Here is a 20906-nt window from a genome sequence, read left to right on the forward strand (position 1 = left end):
GTGTTAAAAAACGCAAATAACTAAAGAAAATGTTCATATTCAGGTTTAAGAAACGGCCATTGATCTCGTAATTGATTAAAAAATCTCCATCTTTTTTTATAACTACTGAAAATATGTCAGGTGAATGTGTGCAAGCATGGTGCAAGTAGTGCTGCGCTGGAAGAAACGAATCCCGTCCTGTTGATAAAGTAGCCCGTGGCATTGGTGTGGCATTTTCAGTTGTTCGAGGCGTGGTCCCAGCGTTAGGGGGGTATCTATAAGCGTATAGCTTCAGTCGTTTCTTTCTGTTCCCCCACATCAACCAAGCCCCTTGGACGTTTTGGAGTTGTGCAAATTTGTTCTATTTTAATAATTATATCTTGTGGATCAATCTCATACGAAATTGTGAAAAAGAATCTCAACTGGAGAGACTGGTGATTGTGTGTCAACCAAATGGATTTGGTTTGATTGTGTTCATATCTGCAACGTCCATCGCGAAGGCCTAAACAATCGCGTTCGTTTTGCTCACCGGAAAAGCAGAGAGGTAAAAAATAAAAATCCCGACAGGAAATTCCAGTCATTGACTTTATTATATATTTATAAATCTATCTACTACAATGAGTCATCCAGATTAACCAACCATCTGGTTCAGATCTAGACTTGCCAAACACTTACATATTTTTCGTATCGGGAAAAACGTTCGTCGAATGTTTATTCTCACTCGTCATCCTCACTTTAACAGATCCAAGGTTCTTTTAGTTGTATATATTTTTCTTTTTTCCTCGAATAACAAAAGGCGAAGAAAGACAACACACACACACCCCACAGCTCGGTAGTTTTTGTTGTTCCTGCTTTCGTATTGTCGACGAGACGCTCGTTAAGGCTCGGAGCAAGGTTATACACGAGAATCTCATTTTAATTGGTCCCCCTTCCATGTTAGGCCTGACATATTCTCCCTTTTAAAAGTAACTGGTTTCTTTCTCATTTTCTAGGAAGACAAATATTGTATTGCAGTGAGAGTTGGTCAATCCGGATGTTTATCCCCAGATTTTTTCGAAAACGTGTGTAAAGTGACGTAGAGGAAATGTGTGTACACACACACACACACGAAGGTGGGGTTTTGTTTGATTAGAATCGACCCAACAACTGAAGACCATCTTATCTACCATCTAGTCAATTCGCCCCCACCCACCCCTCTGTTATACCTTGTCTACACGTTCTCGGACATGGTTAACTATTGGAGATGGTGATGATGAACGATGACGCAGGGAGAGAAAGAACAACAACTAACGTCCCGTAGAGTGTAGACCCTTGTAACAATTGTCTTGGTTCGTTCGTTGGGATTTTTTGTTTTGTTTAGTAGAGTGGGTGCGGGTCAGCCAACGTCTCCTTCCCACGACGCTCAATATTGACCCAACACGCCCGGTGAAAGTCACGCGCTAGTGCGACTGAATTCGCTTTTGACGTACGTGAACAACATCCCAGAAAGACATCATCTTGCATTTACATTCTAGATAGATTTAAAAGCTTTTTTCTTCTTTCATTCTTGTGTTCCTGTCGGCGCTTAAAATCAGCGTCGTCTCGAGACGGACAGTGGCGTCCAAACCGAAATCCCCCCACCACTTCGTTGGACTTTTTGATCGAACGGAATTTTTAAACGGCACGCACAGCCAATCCCTTGAATATTCTGCATGTCTAAGAAGCTTCCTTAGTAGTAGAGGCTTTTCCAACTTGGACGACGACGACGTGTGGGCGTGGAGAGAGAGAACTGTGGGTGTTTTTTCACATTTGCATAGCTGGATGATGGGACAATCTGGTCGTTTGATTTTGATTGACTTGAAAATGCGTTGCCCAGGAAGTTCTCCTACGTCGGATTGATATGCACACACGCATTGATATATTCCTCCTTCTGGCTTCCGCTCGTGTGAAAAGAAAAAAGGAATGGGAAACTCTCTCTCTCCACTAAGCGGAAGAACGAATCCGTTTCAAGCTGCTTTTGCCTTCAAGTTATCTTTCAGAGTGTGGCACTTGTGTCAGATGTGAATGACTGAGCGAAGTGGAACAAAGCCCCTCCGCCCTGTGATGTAGAGAAAAAGAATTAATCTTTTTTTTTTTCCCTTTGACTGTCTCCGACGACGAAAGTCCTGGAACTCTTCCATGATTTTTCACATCCGCTGTGCTTTGCGCGGGAGTGTATGTAGTAGTACCCCCTAGTTATAAGTCGTGACTCATCCCTACTCTCGCCCCCTCTCGGCTCTCACGACGTTATTACCTTCGATCCGCCAGGAAGACGGGAAAGGGGGTTAGGAAATAGGGAAGCTAAAGTCCAGCAGCTCTCGTTTCGTCATTTCGTGACTCTGGGATGTGAAAAATTCAATTGCATTGCGCAGTGAATCAGAAATGGCCTCCCCCTTCCACCACCGCCACCCTCTTTTCGTCACCCCCTCTCATTCGTGAGTATCATCTATCCTTGCCGTTTTCTGCTTATCAGATGGAATTGAATTCTCTCTCTTTAGCACATTACCAACGGATCACTGGATGTAGAGATAAAAGGGGGGGGGGGGGGGGAATCGAAAAGGGAGTCGTCATTTGATAACGACCATGAGGGCTGGGGTGAAAACAGGAACGAACCGTCTAGTCCTCCCCTCCACATTTTATAGTAGATGGGATCGTTCAAAAAGTTATGGACACTGATCCAATCTCGCTTCATCGTTTATGCTATAAGAAACCCGGCATTGATCTATTTTCGGTTTGCGGGTTACGAGGGTTTCGTGAAGAATTCTGAACGGAGGGGGGGGGGGGGAAAGAAAAAGTAAAAAGTCGTCAGACGACAATTTTATTTTTTGAAACGAGAACGAAGAGAGCGTGACCTGTTGATCGACGTCTGGGACCGTAACAATGTCCTTGGGTTTCGTTTTCAACGCGAAAAGAAATTCAATTTAGCGGCGTGCTTTCTTCCATTAACTGGTCTTGGGACGTTTGTAGGAGCGGATATGACCCATTAGACTCTTTCGAGGGGACGTTATTTTCTTTATCCTGGCGCCTTCCGCCGTATCAGAATCCATCCAATCCCGCCAGCAGCGTCTCATTGTGTGAGGAATTTCGGTCCCGACTGCAGCAACCGCCACTGAATGTCCTGATATTCTTTTATTTGTTTATTGATGCCGGGCCGAGCGTAAAACGATGGGAATCTTCTCGTTTTGATGCACAGAGGTCATGTTATTGTCGTCGATGCGGAGCTCCTAATGTTCATTAGTAACGGCCGGGAGTGGAGCAAAGGCAACAGCGGACTTGATCCACTTGATCCTGCCAGCCTATATGACGCCCGTCGACTCGTTATCGGCCCCGGCAGAATAGCAGCCCACCCAGACTTTGGATTGCTCTTTGAAGGGGAATGAGCAATTACCAAAAAAAAAAAAGAGATCTTTCGGGAGTTGGGATGTTACTATTTGATGGGGGGGCTGAGAGAGTAGGAGCCGCAGCAGTTATATAGCGTGCGGAATCGAAGAAACTTGCCTTTCTCTCCCCACCCAACTGGATCAATAAGTGGTGAGACTAGAGCCCCAACTGCGGCCGTACACACACACACACACATACAGTGTAAATGTAGTTGGCTATATCAAGTGTGTAGTAGTAAGTTGGTTTGCCGAGCATTGTTGCGTGTCGACCAACCTGACTGTCGTCTCTTACTGCCCATCTATTGTTTCATTCTTTTTATTTTGTTTTGTTTTTTGTTTAGCTAAAAAGGGAACGACCTTCTTTGCGGCTCTACTTGAATGAACTTGAATGCCATTTCGATTTCTTTGGATTTTTTCCCTTTTCGGAGAACCTCGTCAGCTGGAAATGTCCGCTGTCTCTGTGTGTGTGTGTTGGAGATCGTGACTTGGTTGAATGCCCAAAATCATCCGAATAAAAGGCAGGCAGGGAGAGAGCTAGAAGAAAAATAGTCTGCTAGGAGATTTAGGAGGGATGACAATGTTTATCCTTCCATTTCCAACCCAATCACGGCCCTGTCCCTCCTGAGAGACGCAAAGATCAATACCAACCCCCCTCCATCCAAAAAGTTTTTCTCTGTTGTTTTGGCTGCTACATCGATTGGTTGGGCCAACACTAAACGAGTTCTCACTTTTATGGAGTAGTACTACTAGGCGACTCTCTCGTGAGCGGGGAAAGCCAGCAGCTATAGACTCACGCGAAAACTACTTTGAGCGTGCTGTCATCCATTTTGAGTGGCCAGAGATCCCCTAGTCTAGACTCATTTACTTGTTATTAGACTAAGACTACTTAACTTTTTTGTTAATGTCTTTTGCTTTTATCTTTTATTTTATTTTTTTTGTTACAGTACACCTGCTTGCACAGGTGAAAGTTTTGTCACGCCAATTAAGGAGAGTGCCCGCGACCCCACCCCGACGTTATAGCCCAACCAAAAAAAAAAAAGTCAAAAAAAAAACTTTACCGAAAAATGGCCGGCCCGCGGCTCGGGACTTCCGGCCTGCTAATGGTTCTCTTCTACATGGCTTCGACAACAGCGATGGGTAAGTAAATTACCTGATGGATACCGACCAAATTAAAAGGAAACAACGGAATAGATAAAATGTCGGTCGGTCGTCAGCGAACTGACACGCTTCTTCATATATGGATGACTGGAGGGCTCGGCTGAATTGTCACGAAAGTCTGACTCGCTATATAGTCGGCTGGCCGCAAGAGTGTCTATCCAATCAACTGACAACTTCCGTTGGTTTTCTTTTTCTTCGGTGGGGGAATTGAAATTGATTTTCTGTTTTCTTCTCTGGTTGTTGCTTTGAACAGTTCAATCACCGCCGCAAGTTGTCAAACAACCGCCTTCGGACGAACTCCTATTCCAAGTGGCGCAGAGGATCGACGAGAACGACAAACCGTTTATCATCGAATGCGAAGCGGAAGGCGAACCCGCCCCAAAGTACGTGGATATAGTCCTAACCTTAAATACCAAGAGAGAGCTCCGCTTCCTCCTCCTCCTCCTCCTCCCCTTTACTCCAGTTAATTGAATAGTACCATTAGCGACTGGTGATGGATCGTCGGACCATCGGGTCACGATCCATCACGACCGAGAAAAAAAAAGCCAGCCTCGCCCATCATCCCTTGTCAACCGGCTGTTCCCTGCAGTCACTGACTGTTATTTTGTTTTTCTTTTGTTTTTTCGCCGGGGTCTAATAGATACCGATGGGTCAAGAACGGTTTTGATTTCCTGTGGCAGTCCTACGACGACCGAATCTCTCAGCAGCCCGGAAGAGGGACGCTGGTCATCACCACGCCCCGAGATGAAGATATCGGTCAGTCTGGAATTTTTATTTATTTTATCTTAATTTTTCTTTTTAATTCAAATGTTGATTTATCCTGCAGGGCAATATCAATGTTTCGCATCCAACGAGTGGGGAACGGCGACATCGAATTCGGTTTTTGTCCGAAAATCGGATCTCAATTCGTTCAAAGACGAGCCGCCCATGACCGTTTCGGCCCAGGAGGGCTCGCCATTCAGTTTGCGCTGCCAGCCGCCCGACGGCTGGCCCAAACCCTCCGTCTACTGGATGATGCAGAACAGCAACGGAGCCCTGCGCAGCATCAACTCGTCCAGGATGACGGTCGATCCGGAGGGCACGCTCTGGTTCTCCAACGTCACACGCGAAGACACCAGCGATGACTTTGTCTACGCCTGCTCAGCCACCTCTCTTTTCCGGTACGTCCGCCCCCCGTCCACCAAATTAAACATAATTAGGGGCCCAGTACTTCAACAACAAAAACAGTCCAGTAATAAAAAAGGAAATATAGATGGAAAACCGCCACATCTACGGTACCGTGGGCAATCGATTTGAACACGGTCCGTCGGATGACCTTCCCCGGAATAGCTGGGAAAATAAAAAGTGGGTGGTGGGGTGGAAAGGAATAAAAAGAAAATAATTTCATAAAGAAAAATGGCCGAGTGTGTTATTACAGTCGGCGCCAATGTGATGGGATCTGAGATGCGAACGCGTCTTGGTGGTTGTAGTTATCCCCTCGTGCAGGTGACCGCGTATCACGTTTCCTTCAGGTTTCGGGTGGGCTTCATGATGGGCACACATTTCCGGCTGACTGGAGGGTGATAACTGGAACGGATCATTAAATTAAAAATAAATAATAACTTTTCCATCTTTTCATTTGTTGAAATGCAGAAACGAATATAAACTGGGCAACAAAGTTTACCTGGACGTCATCGCGACTGGCAGCGCCGCGGCTCAGAATCGCCACGAACCCGTCACGCAGTACGTGTCGCGTAAAAACGCCGTGGCCCATCGTGGCAAGAGTATCGAGTTGTGGTGCGTCTTCGGCGGCACTCCTCTCCCACAGATCCGCTGGACCAAGGAAGGCGCCGCTCTGCCCGCCGGCCGTACCACTTACTCCTCCTACGGCAAGACGTTGATCATCAAAAGTGTCGATTCTGAGGACGCCGGCAACTACGAATGCGAGGCCAGCAACGGCGTCGGACTGGCCAAGTCTTATTCCATCAGCCTCCAGGTCTTGGCGGCTCCTTATTTCACCGTCGAGCCGGAAGTGTACGTGGGTGCCGAAGACGAGCTGGCCGAATTCCGATGCGAGGCCAACGGCTCGCCGGCCCCCGAGATCAAATGGATCCACAACGGCAAGCCCATCGAAGAGGCGGCCGTCAATCCGCGCCGGAAGGTCTTCCCTAACCGCATTGTCATTGAGCGGCTGCAGAAGAGCGACACGGGCAACTACGGCTGCAACGCCACCAACAGTATCGGTTACGTCTACAAGGATGTCTACCTCAACGTCTTGGCCTTGGCGCCCGACATTGAGGACGCCCCTGACGACACGGCCACCGTCGACGGATCGGCCGTCAATCTCACCTGTAAAGTTTTCGGCTCGCCCAAGCCGCTCGTCAAGTGGATTCGCGACGGATTGGAACTGACTGGTGGACGCTACCGCGTCATGGACAGCGGCGATCTGGAAATTAGGTAGCGTCTCTTGATCAAATGATTGTCGGCTTTTCTTTTCTATTTTATTCAAGAAAGATAAAACAGAAGAGAGAATGAAAAGTGAAATCTATTGTGACAGCTGCTTTTGACGGGCTTCCTCCCCCTAGCTCTTTCCTTTCCAACCGCATGCACCCACTCTTTCCGCTTCCGCTTCGACAGCTGCCAGGGCTAGGCCATTGTTGGGAAAATGGATGCCATGCGGGCGTGTTGCGTGTCGATCCGCACGTTTTCCATTGAAAAATTCACGTCCATTTCTTTTTGAATTCAATTTGTAGGGATGTGACCTTCACTGATGCTGGGGTGTATTCTTGTCACGCCACCAACAAATTCGGATCGGCCAACGCCAACGGAACTCTCATCGTCAAAGGTTCGATTGAATGAAATTTTGGTTGTTGGTTTTGAACGTGCCAATGTCTTAATTTCTCTCGGGAATGCCATTTCTCTTTGTAGAGCGAACTGTCATCAGGGATGGACCCGAAGACTACGAAGTGGCTGCTGGACAGACGGCCACTTTCCGTTGCAATGCCGTTGCGGACTCGTCGCTCAACTTGACGATCGAGTGGCTGCACGCCGATCAATTGATCGATTTCGAGCAGGAGCCGCGGTTCGTCCAATCGCAGGACTCGTCGCTGACCATCACCAAGACGACCGAGCTGGACACTGGCGACTACACATGCCGTGCCAAAACTATCCTCGACTTGGCAGAAGACAAGGCCACTCTCATCGTTCAAGGTATAAAAAAGCAAAAGTACCCCCCTACTCGATGCGGTAGTTTATCATTGCGTCACGACATGTCCAACATTTTCACTCGACAGACGTCCCCAACCGACCGAGAATGGTGGGCATCCAGTGCAACAACCGCGATGCAGCCATAGAATGGACGCCTTCCGGCGACAATCGAGCCCCTATCTTGACCTACACGATACAATTTAACACGAGTTTCACGCCGGACAGCTGGGAGGTGTCATTTGAGAACGTGCCGGCCACCGAGACGCGCTTCAAAGTTGAGATGAGCCCTTGGTCCAATTACACTTTCCGCGTCATTGCCCGTAATAAGATTGGCCCGTCGCTTCCATCGGATCACTCTTCCATGTGCACGACGCCTCCTGACGTGCCCAACAAGAACCCGGATAACGTGGAGGGACGCGGCACGTCGCCCACAAATTTGGTCGTCACTTGGAACCCCATGCCCGAGATCGAGCACAACGGGCGTAACTTCCACTACCGAGTGTATTGGCGTCGCGACATTCCCGGCGAAGATTGGAACATTGAAATGATTTCCGACTGGAGACAGTCGTCCATCCTCATCCCCAATCAACCCACTTTTAAACGCTATCGCATCAAAGGTAAAAGAAAAGAAACTGAAATCCAAATTTTCATTCAGAGTGTTGCCTCATCAATGTTTTTGTCACGGTCCAGTGGTGGCCTTTAATCAGATTGGCGAGGCCAATGTGGCAGCTCAAGAAGTGACTGGCTATTCCGGAGAGGACGTTCCGCTGGAGGCGCCATCCAACTTCACTTTGAATCAAATTATCGATGAAAGAAGCGCGATCCTTTCCTGGAATCCCGTCAATCCGGACTCTGTCCAAGGTAAAGGCAAATCACTCCTCTCACTTATTTTTTCTTGCCATCTCTGACCTGATGGAATGGATTTCTGTGCGTCATTGGCTCCTCCCACATTCAGGACACTTCAAAGGCTACAAGATTGAGACTTGGACAGAAAAGGAAGGAGAAATTCGGGCACGTGAGATGATTAGCAACGCTTCAAAGGCGTTCGTCAACAAGTTTGTCCCGCACACTGTCAATCTCGTTCGCGTTCGCGTCATCAATTCGGCTTACCGAGGACCGGCCAGCGACGTTCTCTCCTTCAAGACTCCAGAAGGAAGTATGTAGTCATATTTTAACCTCGTTTGGCTTTTTTCTTATCATTATGTCACTATTGTTGCGTTTTACACTACTCTGCTTTTTTTACCAGGACCTGGACCAGTGGACTACTTTGAAGCCGCCCCTCTAGGCTCTTCGGCTTTCTACTTGATCTGGAAGCAGCCAGAAGAGCCCAACGGCAATTTGCGAGGCTACAAAATCTTTTATGAAAAAGTGGAAGGCACCAAAATCGGACCCCAGATCGAAAGGGAACCGCCCATTCGGGATCCGACTCAGACCCGAGCCAAGTTGGCCGGTCTCGAGCCCAACACTAAATACCGCCTTCACATCAAAGCCATGACCATTGCCGGCGAAGGAGATGAGTAAGTTTAATTTAAACATTCTATAATTGTACGCACCGTGAAATGAAATTTTAATTTCGCTCTTTTCCAATAGTTACTACATCGAACGAAACACGCGCAACGGAAATGCCTATCCGCCCGACAAGCCGCAATTCACGTGGAACCAGGTGACGTTGGACAACGGAATGCCGGCCATCAAAGTCGTCTGGCATCCGAATGTCGACGGCCAGCCTGGCTCCCATTTCTTCGTCCAGTACCGACGCAAAGGGGAGACCATCTACATCAAGAGCGAAGATGAATTCGACGAGAACTTTATCATTTTACGCGGACTGGAGCCCAACCAACTCTACGAAATTTGCGCTGTCGTCGTCGACGGTGACTACTTCACCGAAAGCGACCCAGAAGAGGTCGAGATGTATGCTGGTAAGTGTTTAAATAACACAAAATCTATTCACACACAATTATTCGAACATTTCTGATTGATTCAACCCCCGCAGATGGACCGTACATCCAAGGAGCTTCTGCTGTGGCATCGACGGGATGGTTTATCGGCATGATGCTGGCCCTTGCATTATTACTCTTGGTCCTGGTCCTGGTTTGCATCATTAAACGCAACCGAGGTGGAAAGTACGCTGTCCACGAGAGAGAAGCCACTCACGGTCGCAAGGATTTCAACGAGGACGCCGGATTCCACGAATACTCGCAACCGTACGTTGTGTACCGAGCATACAAATTTAATCGGCACATTTCCCTAGTCTTGACTCTCCCTTTTGATATGTGTATTATATTTAGAGTTGGTAGCAGCCGGGCGCCCAGCAAAGCCTCTTTGAGCAGCGGAGCCAAAATGCCGCCCGAGAGCGAGGATAATGACTCCATGGCCGAATACGGAGAAGGAGAAGCAGGTAAATGATCTTAAATTTCGATCCTTTTAGTTTTTGTTTATGTCGTAATTTTTCTTTGTGTTTACGTTGTCTACACTTGTGTGCGCCAAACACGATCTGGATCAATAATTTTATTGGATTTGAAAGGGTGGAGTCGTTTAAAAAGCTCAAACAGTTGAGGGTGTGGTTCACTTCAATAGGATTGTTTTTCAGTGTTGTGCACGACTTGTTTGAAATTTCTGTGACACTTTTAAGTTTGCCTGATTATTCATTTCTGTTTTGTCCGTTTGTTTTTCTGTTTTTTATTTATTTTTAAACATTGTAGAAGGCATGAATGAAGACGGCTCTTTTATCGGCCAATACGGCAAGAAACGTGGAGACGGATCATCGGCTTTCGCCACTCTTGTCTAAAATAAAAATAGAGAATAAATAAAACTGCCTCTTCTTTCAACGTAGCCGACTGTATAGTTCTGTTATGTTGCCAGGTAATGACACTTGTAATCACTCGTCGGATCAATAGAGTTCGATTTTTGTCATTGAACCTTTTTTAATCGTCCTGAAATTTAATTCAACGCTCAAATTCTAACCATCATTTTTGTTTTCCAGGTGAATTTGCTGAAAGTGGTTCGTTTATTGGACAATACGGTCAGAGCAAACTGCCGACCCCCTTGACGACAGCTAGTGTGGCAACTATTGTTTAGAAAAAACCAAATTTTTTTTTTCTCTCCTTCACACTTTACAACAAAAAGATTAACCGTTCCCTCCACCCTTGATTTTTTTTTCTCTTTTTTAAATTATTATTATTCCGTCAGCCTCCCAGAAAAACTAAAGGCTAACATAATTATTTTTGTGGACCGCAATCTCATCATTTCTTCTCTTGTGTACATTGTGCAATGCCGATGCTTTGTTATGAGCTTTCCGCCAACTTTTTCTCCACACAATTTTTTTTTTCTTTCCAACTTTTTTTTTTTTTTTTTTCATTTGTTTTTGAATCTCCCCCCAACTTTCTTTCGTTATAATTGACTTCTTACTTGATTGTCATATCAAATTATGTGCGCGTGCGACCGAAAGAAAAATACGCTGTCGTCGTCGAATTGCTAGTGTGTTGAAAGGGGGAGTGAGTTGTTGACAGGTGCCTACATGGAGTCATGACCCCCCACTCTACATGTGTCTAGTGCCGATACATGCTTCTCTCCTGCTTCTTCTTTGGACGATAACCCTGTTTCCCTTTCTTAACTCCTCCACACACCCTTCCACTAGCTACATCATCCTCCTCAAACAACATAAAAATGCACAAAAGAGCCAAAACAAAAATTTTGGACTATTTGCGATCTTGATAACACGAGGTTGCGCAATCGATCTGAATTTTTCTTCACGTACGAAGATCTGCAATTACTTTTTTTTTTAAGCCAGCAAATTGTGTTTTTAGTTTCTTCTCCGTTTTGTGTGTGTTCAATCCGGCAGCTTGAAGCTTTTTTGGCCAATCCGCCAATCACAACCGTCCTCTTTGATTTATTTTTTCTCTTTCTTGATTCTCAAGTTTTCTTACTTATTTTTGTTTTGGTTTCCAAATCCCCTCTTTTGTCATCGTCCGCCGATTTTTATCTTTTCAATCGCCCGCTTCTGTCCTTCCACACATGTTTGTGTATTGATCTTTATATACATTCCCGCGAAAGAATCATTCGTTTGTGAAAGAGAAAGCAGGCTAATTAATGGTCACCATCATTACAGTTTTACTTTAACAATAATAACAGCGCACTGTTTTCCTGTTTTAAAAACATTGCGAAGTGATCTAACGAGCAAGACAAAAAACAAACAAAAAAGTTAAATATTATATAAGAGGGAGTGCCATGGTTAAATTCTGGGTCTAGATGAAATTGAAAGCCGTAGCCGACGTATTTGCGAACAGAAACACAGCTGCCGAATGTGAACGGGGAAACAGCTTATATTTTTATATATGAAGCCCTCTTTCCCCTTTCTCCTTGGAAAATGAACCGAATGGATTTGATTTGAATAAAAGCTCGACACACATGTTCTAACCATTTATTTTGTTTTTAAATTGTTACCTTCAAAACTAAACGTATTTCGAGAGGCAAAATTAATTCAATTAACTTGCCTTTTCTTTTTAAAAAATGCCACTAACAAGAGGAAGGAAGTATTATGTACAGCCATATTTTATTGATTCGATCCGGGGCTGTCCGTATATATGGCTCGCATGATGCCATGCTCAATTTTATTACGTGCTTCCTTTCGTTGGCAGACACCAACCGGCCGCTGTATAATATGCAATTATGCACGTACTACTTACAGCCCTTCGGATGTAACAATCAGCTCACGAACGCGGTCCTGTCACACAGTTTCGTCATGGATGTGATTCATTGCGACTTTCAGAGTCGTGATTCCCTCTGTTCATTAACGCATCTATTATGTAATGTATTTAGGATATATTAGAGACTTCCGAGGGGGTCGATAATATTTCGAAATTAAGTTCTTTCATACGTATAGAAGAGATATCAATCAAGCCGACCCTTTACTTATTACAAATACGATCTTGAAAACTGAAAAATCAATAATCATCATTTATCTTCCAATTTTGAATGACTCTCACCTTGTGGAACTGGAAACCATTTATCAAAATCTCTTTTCATTTGACCTTTTGTAGCTATGTCAGTTGGTCTGCTAATTAAAATTAGTATTTTTAAACATAGTTTTTAGTTTAACAAAGTTTTCCATAAAATCGAAAAAGGCGAAATTTAGATTCCTAATTTTGTAACTTGCGCACTTAGACAATTTGGCAACGCGGAAATAAAAACTAGCAGACGACCGGTCAGTCACTCCTCTTTAGTTTTCCTCATATTTCACAAATATTTTGATCTATCAAGATCAGGACGCGTATGTTTATTTAGTTTCTTAACTTCTCTTTCGGCCCATCTCCGGGCATTAAAGTTTGGTTCATCTAACAAACTCCATTATTTGATCGAACAACAACAAATTGCAATGATCACTACTTCGATAGTTGGATAGGCGAGAACGGTACGATCGACTGAAAGATATATACGATGTTGATGACAACACTTATCCTTGAATTTATTGGTGCGACAGATGAAATGAATCTCTGCAACACTTTTATTGTGTTCTAGAATCCTCTACAGTCAATACTGCTAACCTGTCATGTGCAGGATGTCTTCTAAAACACAACCAGTTATTACTTGTAGGTCAACATAACCTTTTTTTTAAATGCATCACTTTCTAAAAATAACTTTGAACATGATTGTAATGATAAGATTCTGGAGATACTCAACTCTTCAGCACATTGGAATCAGCTACATCACAAGGTTTACCTCAAGAAACAGTTGAATGGAAAAGATCTTATGGGCGCCCACCAAGAGCAGTCACTTTAAGTGCTTCTTTTCAGCCCTTCAAGATTGAAAATGATGTTTCTAAAGAACTACCAAAAGGTTTTAAAAAGCTTTCAGGAAGCCAAGTCCTTCATACATATTGGGTTGAATGTCCAGTAAGTATTAAGTCATTGTTTTTACTTTTTTTAAGTGAGCAGCTCTAAATTGTATTTGGTTCTTACAGGATGTTGATACATACAAAGCTAGTGTACGAGAAAATATTCAAGCTTGGTTCACTCAAGTAAAACAAGTGGAATGTTCAGACTGGCTGATTATTTTAGTAGAAACTTCTGATTCCAAAAAGAGCAATAAAATTCTTCCTAGAACCACTGTGTTAGACAAGGTCAAAAATGACTTTGGAGGGAAAACAACTGAAAGGTGAGCAATTATTTCCAAGTGATATTTATTTTGTTCAACATTTAATTTTCTTTGTTTGAAATTTAGATGTCTATCAGTTGTTGATCCAGTGAAGGGAGAAACAAAGTCTTCAGAATCTTGGCAAACCTTTCTTTTCCGATTGAGACAGGCGTTAATGGCAGCATTTAGTCGGACGCTTTCGAAGTTTGAAGAAACGGTGCGCACCCAACGAGAACGGCGCAACGAACTGAATTGGAACTTTTGTAATTATTTCTTACTGCAGGTATGAATTTAGTAAATTTAAACCACGTTACTTGACTCAAAATAGTTTTATCGTTGAAAATTTAGGAAGAACTTGCATTCGCATTTGAAATGTTGGGGCTCTACGATGAAGCTTTGGTGCAGTATGATGAACTGGACGCTCTGTTCACCCAATTTGTCCTTAATTCTGCTGTTGGTGGTTAGTTAACCTTGATTTTATTAAGTTACTATTTTTGTTTCTGTTTAAATTTGTGTCATACTAAACTTTGTTTGTAAAATAGATGCACCTGACTGGCTTCTGGCATTTCAAGCAACTCCCAATAACTGGTCCGGAGTCTGTCTCAATCCGAAAACCGCTTTTAATCTTGAATTACGTCAGAAAATTCAGGATCATAACATGTCTGTTATCGACTTTCGTAATTATCTGTTTGCTAGGCAGTCAGCACTTTTACTTATTTCTTCCAAACCAGCCGAGGTATTACATTTCTTTTTTGGTCCACTTTAATCGATCAAAAGTTGTGACATTTCTTTTCTATCTTAGGTTGCTCGGCGGTGTCTGTCTTATGTCCAGAGCTATATGTATGAACTGAAATTACTTAACGTCAGTACGGTCGACGGTGCAATCCCAACTTGGATTCTGCTGACATGTCTACAGGTTTTATCTACTTGTCAATCCCATGTAGGAGCTTCTGGCGCGTCCATGGAGTCTTTTGCACTTCTTTGGAATATGGCTAAAGATAAGCTATATGAATTGGGGCGTAAATGTGGTCTGCTTCCGGGCGCTTCTGTGGGCAGTGCTGAATTGCATTGCGTTGTTACTCTTTCATCGGGCATCACAGATTTCGGGGATGAATCAGCCGTCCGTCCCACTCCAGTTGACAAGCTAAAAGAGGCTCTTTCTTCTAGCCAAGCCTTTACCAGGCACTATTTGGTAGTTCTTAATTTTATTCTTTTAGGCTTTTGATGGGAAATATTTTAAATCTCTTTACTTGGAATTAGGAATTAAGTGAATTGGCAATGGGGACCTTTAAGCATTGCGGTCGACTGCGATCCGCTCGCTTGATTGGCCGAGATTTATCTCGTTTTTACCTTCAGCTCGATCAACCTCAAAAGTCAGTAAGTTTTTTACTGGATTTGCTGCGAGGCTATCAAGAGGAGAATTGGCCTCTTCTGAAAATTGATACCCACATTGAGCTTGCCGAAGTCTTTCTGAAAATAGGAGACCGAGTCAGGTACATTTTATTAATTAGGATACACTAGTTAGTATGTTACTACTAATATAGAAATCACTGGTTTAGGTTTATTGAAGCATCTGCGAATATTGCAGCCTATACCGGCTTGAATTCAGAGACGCGTATGAAGTATTTCAATTATTTGCTTCAATCCGCTCAAGGTTGGTTTTACTTTTGAATTTAATAAAGTTTTTTTTTTTTTCCTAAAGTATAAAATCTTTTTTTCCGGTTTTCTGTAGACGAATATCGATCGATCAATTGTTCTTGCATGATTGATTTAGTCGATATGCGTGTAGATTTCGATACAAGTTTGGATGAGCCTTGTTCGGTTTTGTGCGATTCAACAGTCAGTGCAAACGTGGAAGTGATAAGTCACTTTCCGGGTCCTGTAAATTGCAGTGAGGTTACCGTAACAGTCAAAGCGGTTAAGAGTGCTGCAACTGATGGCAGCAAGTTGTCAAAATCCGGTGGGAAGAAATCGTTGACAGATAAACCCATCGAACCAGTTGCGAGTGAAAAACCGAACAGCTTTGTATCGGCTAGAACAAAAAATCCTTCGTCGAATGATTATATACCGATCAAGGAGCAACTTCATCTTAAGCAAGATGGCAGTCTGAGCTCGGTCGCACTGGTATGTCCTAGTGCTCAACAGCTCCTAGGGTAAGTTACTTCGTTTATAGTGCCCTTATCGTGTTTGTTTTGCAAGTCAATAATTTAATTCCAACATTTCTAGGCGTAAAGTGAGCCATGGACTTCTTCCAACGGAACTGTCCGTAACCAAGGAAGAATTCACGCATAAACTCAGTGTTAAAGATGTGACGATCTTACCTGGAGTCAATAAACTAACACTGACGATGAAGGTCATTAATTAACCAATCAATGTTTCCTTGATCTAAAATAGCTTTACATTTTGTTTTTATTAGGCTGATCATGAAGGCACTTATGTTGTTACCCAGTTTGTGGCTTGTAGCCAAAAGCTAGAGTTCATACACAGTATAAATTGCCCTAAACTCAGCCTTACTGTTGTTGAGGTGATGCCATCTGTTATGGTCATCAAATCTCGCGATGATATTTTGGCTGGAACTGAACAAGAAGTTGAATTGGTGATTCGCACTGGAAGCACGGCTTTTCAAAATGTATTTATTTCGCTCGCTTTTTATTGTTCAAATTTGCAATCGTGCTTTTTATGTTTTAGGAGAAAACTCTTCGATTGTGTTCATCACGGGGACTGACGATTCATTTGCCCAACACTGACACTCCTTTTCAGCGTGAAGTTGACCTCGTCTTGCGTCCTATAGCCGCTTTTGAAACAGTCACGTTTCCGTTAAAGATTATGGCAGATCTCGGCTTCACCTCATCCAAAGAAGCGACTTTTGTCGAACATAAAGTAACTTCAATTATTAAATTTCAATCTGTTTAATGTTGGAACATTTTCTGATTTGTTTTTAGTTGTCGGTTCATTGTCCGTGGCTTTCTAAAACTCCACCTCTATTGGATCTGCCTCTGAACGTATACGCTCCTTTTACCGTTCAGTACAAGCTTCACACTGCCTACACCAAAAAGTTTGTCAATATCCATGTCCAAGGTAACAAGTGCGGTAAACATGCCATTTTTTAAGGTCGACTAACCTGGTCTAATTGCAGGTTTGACTCCATCGAGCCGGGCCTTTGAGTTTCAAAATCCGAATGTACTTCTACCTGATTCGACGTACAAAAATTCGGCTCTTTCTAAATTGGAGTGGAAGAATCTCAACGGCAGCTCTCAATCATTGGTATTACCTTATTCCAAAGTTATTAATTTTATCCTGAAAATATGAGATGACATAAATCGTTTCTATCCGCAGAAAATATCTCAAGAGCAACCAGCAAATTATCTGTGGGAGTTGTGTGGTGCTCCTGTTCAGTATGAAATGCCATTATTAAAGGCCGAGTTCTCGGTCGATTATCGTCTCGATGGTAGCGTAGATTGGAAAAAATTCTCTTTCAATTTTGACATTACCGACTACGCTGTAAGCAAATAGTTTATTAACATGTGGATTTTACTCACTAATTTGCTTCTTTTTTCCCTATGAAGACCCTGTTTACGGTCCGTTCACGTGTTGAACCAGTAAAAGGAAATGATTTCCTTCGAGCTGGATCACTCTGTCACATGACATTGTCAGTAAGTGATCTACAACAGGCTTCGTCAGCAGCACTCATGTATGAAGTGCTAGCTGATCAGGCTCTATGGGCTGTCTGTGGACGGACTGCAGGTACACTTCAAATCAATAATCAGACTTAAATAGTTTAAATGATTAAAATCTCTTTGAATAGGTGTATTTTCTATGGAAGGATCATCGAAACATTCCGTTACGCTGGATGTGATGCCACTGGTTTGCGGCTTTCTACCTCTTCCGGCTGTTAGATTGTCGAGGTACATTCCGGCCGAACAAAAACCCAAAGGTACGAAAGTTATAATTTAGTACAATAATGTATTTTCGAAGTCATCGTCGACGTTTCCCTCGTCACAGATGGTAGTCGAAAACCCGATCTTGCTGCAGCTTCACTTCCTCGATTGGAGCCGTTCAGCGCAGGACAAGTTTATAACTGGAGCAAGGCACAACAAGTTCATGTACTTGCGGCACCATCTAATAATGGTCCTACAAGCCTTGATACTTCCACTTCTTGAAATATGAATATTTTGGTTGCGAATGGCAAATCTCAAGTCTAATTGGGTGTTTGTATCCATGACGTGAATTGTGTAAAATAAAAACCTTATTAGAATTATTTTCAAATTTTTGAAATTTATTTTTTTATTTTTCAACAAAATGTATAGTTTCAACAGCTGAGAAATAACCTAGTTTCTATTTCATTTGTTTACTTTATTTTACAACTAGAGATGAATGATTAATATGTGTAAGGTTTGAATTAAGTAATTGTACAAATGAATGTTGGGATCCCATTGTATTGAGTAGCCTTTCTTTATAACCAACACAAATTAATTTATTTGGCTGGGGCAGAAGTCTTGCTAGCTCCCACAGTGGGCTTGGCTCCAGTGCGGGCTTGGAAGGCAATCTTCCTGGGTCCTTCACGGAATCCATTGCTAAACAGGAAAATGGTCTTGTGTTACAACAGTATACAAGAAGAATATACATCATACTTGAAGACTCAATTTAAAACTGTAGTACAGGCTACTATCAAACACTGGTCATAATAAGACTCAAGGGTTAGCGAAACCTCTCAATTTACTTTTGCACATTTAAGTTAAATACCATGGTCACAAAAATTTGAACATGGTATGAGAATGTGCAGTCAACAACACATGCTTAAGTTCAAAAATGCTTACCGGAACTTAATCCGCACGATCTTAAGATGACGCATACGGCCGGTACCAGTGGTCTTCCTCCTCTTGGCCTTAACCGACCAGTTGACTGTAACAAACCAGAGAAACATTTTAGACTTGGCTACTTTGCAATAGAGAAAATAACTTACAGTGACGCAGACGTTTAGCGGGATAGCCACATTGAGCACATCTCGACTTTTGGATGTGATAAGAAGAGCGACCACAACGTCTGCACAACGTGTGGGTTTTGTTGTGCCTTTTTCCGAAGCTTGAGGTACCCTTCGTCTGTAATACATTAACAAAGAAAAGGTTTAGTGACGGGAATGGCAAAAACACACAAACGAGTCCGTTCTGTCAAGCGTTGAAGAAACACGAGAAATTTACAAGTTTCACTAGTTCACACAGAGCAGTTGATTCTACAATTAATCAATTACACGTCACATAGAACTAAAAGTTCAAATAGATTTCGATTTGGACAAGTTTTCTAATGGATGAAGAGAGATAAATAAATGAAACCCGGAACCATACCATGGCGATGAGATGGACTCAAGCAGCTAAGTGGACGACGATAGAAACTTCCTTCTGAAAAGAAAGACTACCGACAATAGTTAGAAGAGGCTTCACTACTTTTTACTGAAAAACGCCATATTTCTAAAAAGATTTTAGATGTGCGGATCATTTTGATCTTTTTATAAAGGTTTTCTATGTTATTTAAATATCAATAAATCAATCATTTATATTAAAATAATTCAAACTAAATTTTCAAAATATTCCGTTAAAGTAATTTCAATTGCATTCAATAAGGATTTCGTGGCACCTAAGTCAACTCAAATGAAAGATAAGAAAAACATTCATGTTGTATAGCTATTTTATAGCTACTCGACAAATAACAGTATTCTTGTGTGTTTTTATTTCAGTCTTTGAAAGAGCGAACGGCCATTGCAATATTATATCACAGATTTAATCAAAATACCTTTACCTTTTTATATGCTTGTTTAGGCCTAATTGTTTCTACCTCAATTACCCGCAAAACTTGAAATCTTACCTCATTAACAATAATTATATTAAAGTATAACTTTTGAAAATATTCTTGAGAAGCTGCATGACGACTATGCGATCATTTTTTTTAATGAATTGAATTTGTCATTTGAAATTCGGTCCATTTTTTTCATATAAATTCTCACACAAACTGTGTAAGTAAGAACTAAGAAGTAGGTAGGAAGGACCGAAGGAGTACACAAATCTTGAAGTCAAACTCGTTCGATTTCTTTTGCACTTCTAGCTTCTGCTATCTAGCGGTAAAGTTGTTAACTTACAACCATATGCTTTTCCATTCGATCGGAAAGTCCGTTCTTATTGACCGCAACAATTCCACCCAACCAACCATGTATTTTATTTTGATAAGGAGAAAATAAGCAAACGATTTAAAAATACAATTGTCAACGTGACTCTACGCTTTAAAGAAATTTTCCAAATGTCAACTGTATCTAATTCAACCGTAAAAAGAAAAAAGGTGGTTCTAAATCGAAAATGATGACGTTCCTTGGCAAATTATGTGCAACTTACTCCACCGGCATTTGCATCTGTCGTAAAACTGAACTGAGCCAAAAAATTTATGTTTCGTCTATTTCCACTCTTAAAAAGGTTGCTCAATTGATGATAAGAGGCTCAAAATAAGAGTTGATTTAAATCCTGGTTATTCTTATTATTCAACAACTTTAAACCGTAATAAAAGCAGGAAGCGAATTTTTCCCGATTACCACAAAAAAAGGCAAACCGGTTCATTGGAGTGTCGCGTGACAGCTGATGAACTTTGCTTGGTACTCAAGTGGATTTTGACCACAATTGATAAGATAGAGCCGAAAGTAAAACAGACGAATGAATAGACAGTTGACCACTGAATCAGCAGGGATGGCAAAACTAGCAATTGTCGATATCATGTCATAATGAAATGAGAAACCCGAGTCAAACATTTTATCCCCGGGGAATCAAACAGTCGCCACGACTGTTAAACATTGCCCCTTAGTCATCAAATCACACAGTCGAAAGTTCATTTTTTTTTCATTGATGACAACACAACCCGATCGTTTCCCAAAAATTTGCATATGAATATGAACGACCGCTGGAAGTGGTGACATCCATGCGAAATGCAAATTTTTACAAGTGGTCAATGGGAGAAAAAAACCCAATGGATTGCAACATGAAAATCCAACGGAAATTCTCTGATTTGCATTTCGTT

The 20906-nt window shown here is 42.5% G+C and overlaps 3 protein-coding genes across 5 annotated transcripts; 2 read left to right on the top strand and 1 right to left on the bottom strand.

The window, feature by feature from the left end:
• Window positions 1-202: 202 nt before the first annotated feature.
• On the top strand, window positions 203-12129 carry LOC124344363 (neuroglian-like). Of its 3 annotated transcripts, none has more exons than XM_046797919.1 (17): window positions 204-523; window positions 4322-4514; window positions 4789-4918; window positions 5176-5291; window positions 5362-5695; window positions 6168-6971; window positions 7268-7359; window positions 7443-7724; window positions 7808-8338; window positions 8412-8582; window positions 8677-8877; window positions 8968-9238; window positions 9312-9640; window positions 9715-9925; window positions 10010-10119; window positions 10424-10583; window positions 10705-12129. In XM_046797919.1, exons 2-16 carry the CDS (start codon window positions 4442-4444, stop codon window positions 10507-10509), a joined length of 3741 nt encoding a protein of 1246 aa, XP_046653875.1. In that variant the 5' UTR covers window positions 204-523; window positions 4322-4441; the 3' UTR covers window positions 10510-10583; window positions 10705-12129. The 3 variants fall into 3 exon arrangements, with proteins under 3 accessions (XP_046653858.1, XP_046653875.1, XP_046653866.1); XM_046797910.1 differs by lacking the exons at window positions 204-523; window positions 10424-10583 and adding exons at window positions 800-873; window positions 972-1091; XM_046797902.1 differs by lacking the exon at window positions 10424-10583 and having other exon boundaries at window positions 203-523.
• Window positions 12130-12917: 788 nt separating this feature from the next.
• Window positions 12918-18111, top strand: LOC124344454 (trafficking protein particle complex subunit 10-like). The gene is made up of 20 exons (XM_046798007.1): window positions 12918-13131; window positions 13201-13309; window positions 13383-13612; window positions 13681-13874; window positions 13941-14136; window positions 14202-14313; window positions 14396-14589; window positions 14656-15045; window positions 15114-15346; window positions 15413-15507; window positions 15586-16006; window positions 16080-16206; window positions 16270-16482; window positions 16542-16733; window positions 16796-16931; window positions 16990-17117; window positions 17190-17354; window positions 17420-17597; window positions 17659-17787; window positions 17856-18111. The coding sequence occupies exons 2-20, from the start codon at window positions 13270-13272 to the stop codon at window positions 18011-18013; spliced, it is 3531 nt and encodes a 1176-aa protein (XP_046653963.1). The 5' UTR covers window positions 12918-13131; window positions 13201-13269; the 3' UTR covers window positions 18014-18111.
• A 162-nt stretch (window positions 18112-18273) lies between these two features.
• On the bottom strand, window positions 18274-19307 carry LOC124349835 (probable 60S ribosomal protein L37-A). The gene is made up of 4 exons (XM_046800728.1): window positions 19196-19307; window positions 18817-18952; window positions 18671-18755; window positions 18274-18427 (listed from the first exon to the last, which is right to left on the bottom strand). Exons 1-4 carry the CDS (start codon window positions 19196-19198, stop codon window positions 18328-18330), a joined length of 324 nt encoding a protein of 107 aa, XP_046656684.1. The 5' UTR covers window positions 19199-19307; the 3' UTR covers window positions 18274-18327.
• Window positions 19308-20906: the final 1599 nt, after the last annotated feature.

This window comes from Daphnia pulicaria, chromosome 1 (genome assembly GCF_021234035.1).
Source record: "Daphnia pulicaria isolate SC F1-1A chromosome 1, SC_F0-13Bv2, whole genome shotgun sequence".
Lineage (NCBI taxonomy): Eukaryota > Metazoa > Arthropoda > Branchiopoda > Diplostraca > Daphniidae > Daphnia > Daphnia pulicaria.

Bases quoted from the DNA above. Each gene is read 5' to 3' on its own strand.
- LOC124344363 (XM_046797902.1), top strand. From the start codon at position 4,442: ATGGCCGGCCCGCGGCTCGGGACTTCCGGCCTGCTAATGGTTCTCTTC. The intron at 8,878-8,967 runs GTATGTAGTCAT...TTTTTTTACCAG, and splicing joins CTTCAAGACTCCAGAAGGAA to GACCTGGACCAGTGGACTAC. The intron at 9,239-9,311 runs GTAAGTTTAATT...CTTTTCCAATAG, and splicing joins ATTGCCGGCGAAGGAGATGA to TTACTACATCGAACGAAACA.
- LOC124344454 (XM_046798007.1), top strand. From the start codon at position 13,270: ATGTGCAGGATGTCTTCTAAAACACAACCAGTTATTACTT. The intron at 14,314-14,395 runs GTTAGTTAACCT...TTTGTAAAATAG, and splicing joins CCTTAATTCTGCTGTTGGTG to ATGCACCTGACTGGCTTCTG. The intron at 16,007-16,079 runs GTAAGTTACTTC...CAACATTTCTAG, and splicing joins AGTGCTCAACAGCTCCTAGG to GCGTAAAGTGAGCCATGGAC.
- LOC124349835 (XM_046800728.1), bottom strand. The intron at 18,756-18,816 runs GTAAGTTATTTT...GGTTTGTTACAG, and splicing joins CGCTAAACGTCTGCGTCACT to TCAACTGGTCGGTTAAGGCC. The intron at 18,428-18,670 runs GTAAGCATTTTT...TTTCCTGTTTAG, and splicing joins ATCGTGCGGATTAAGTTCCG to CAATGGATTCCGTGAAGGAC.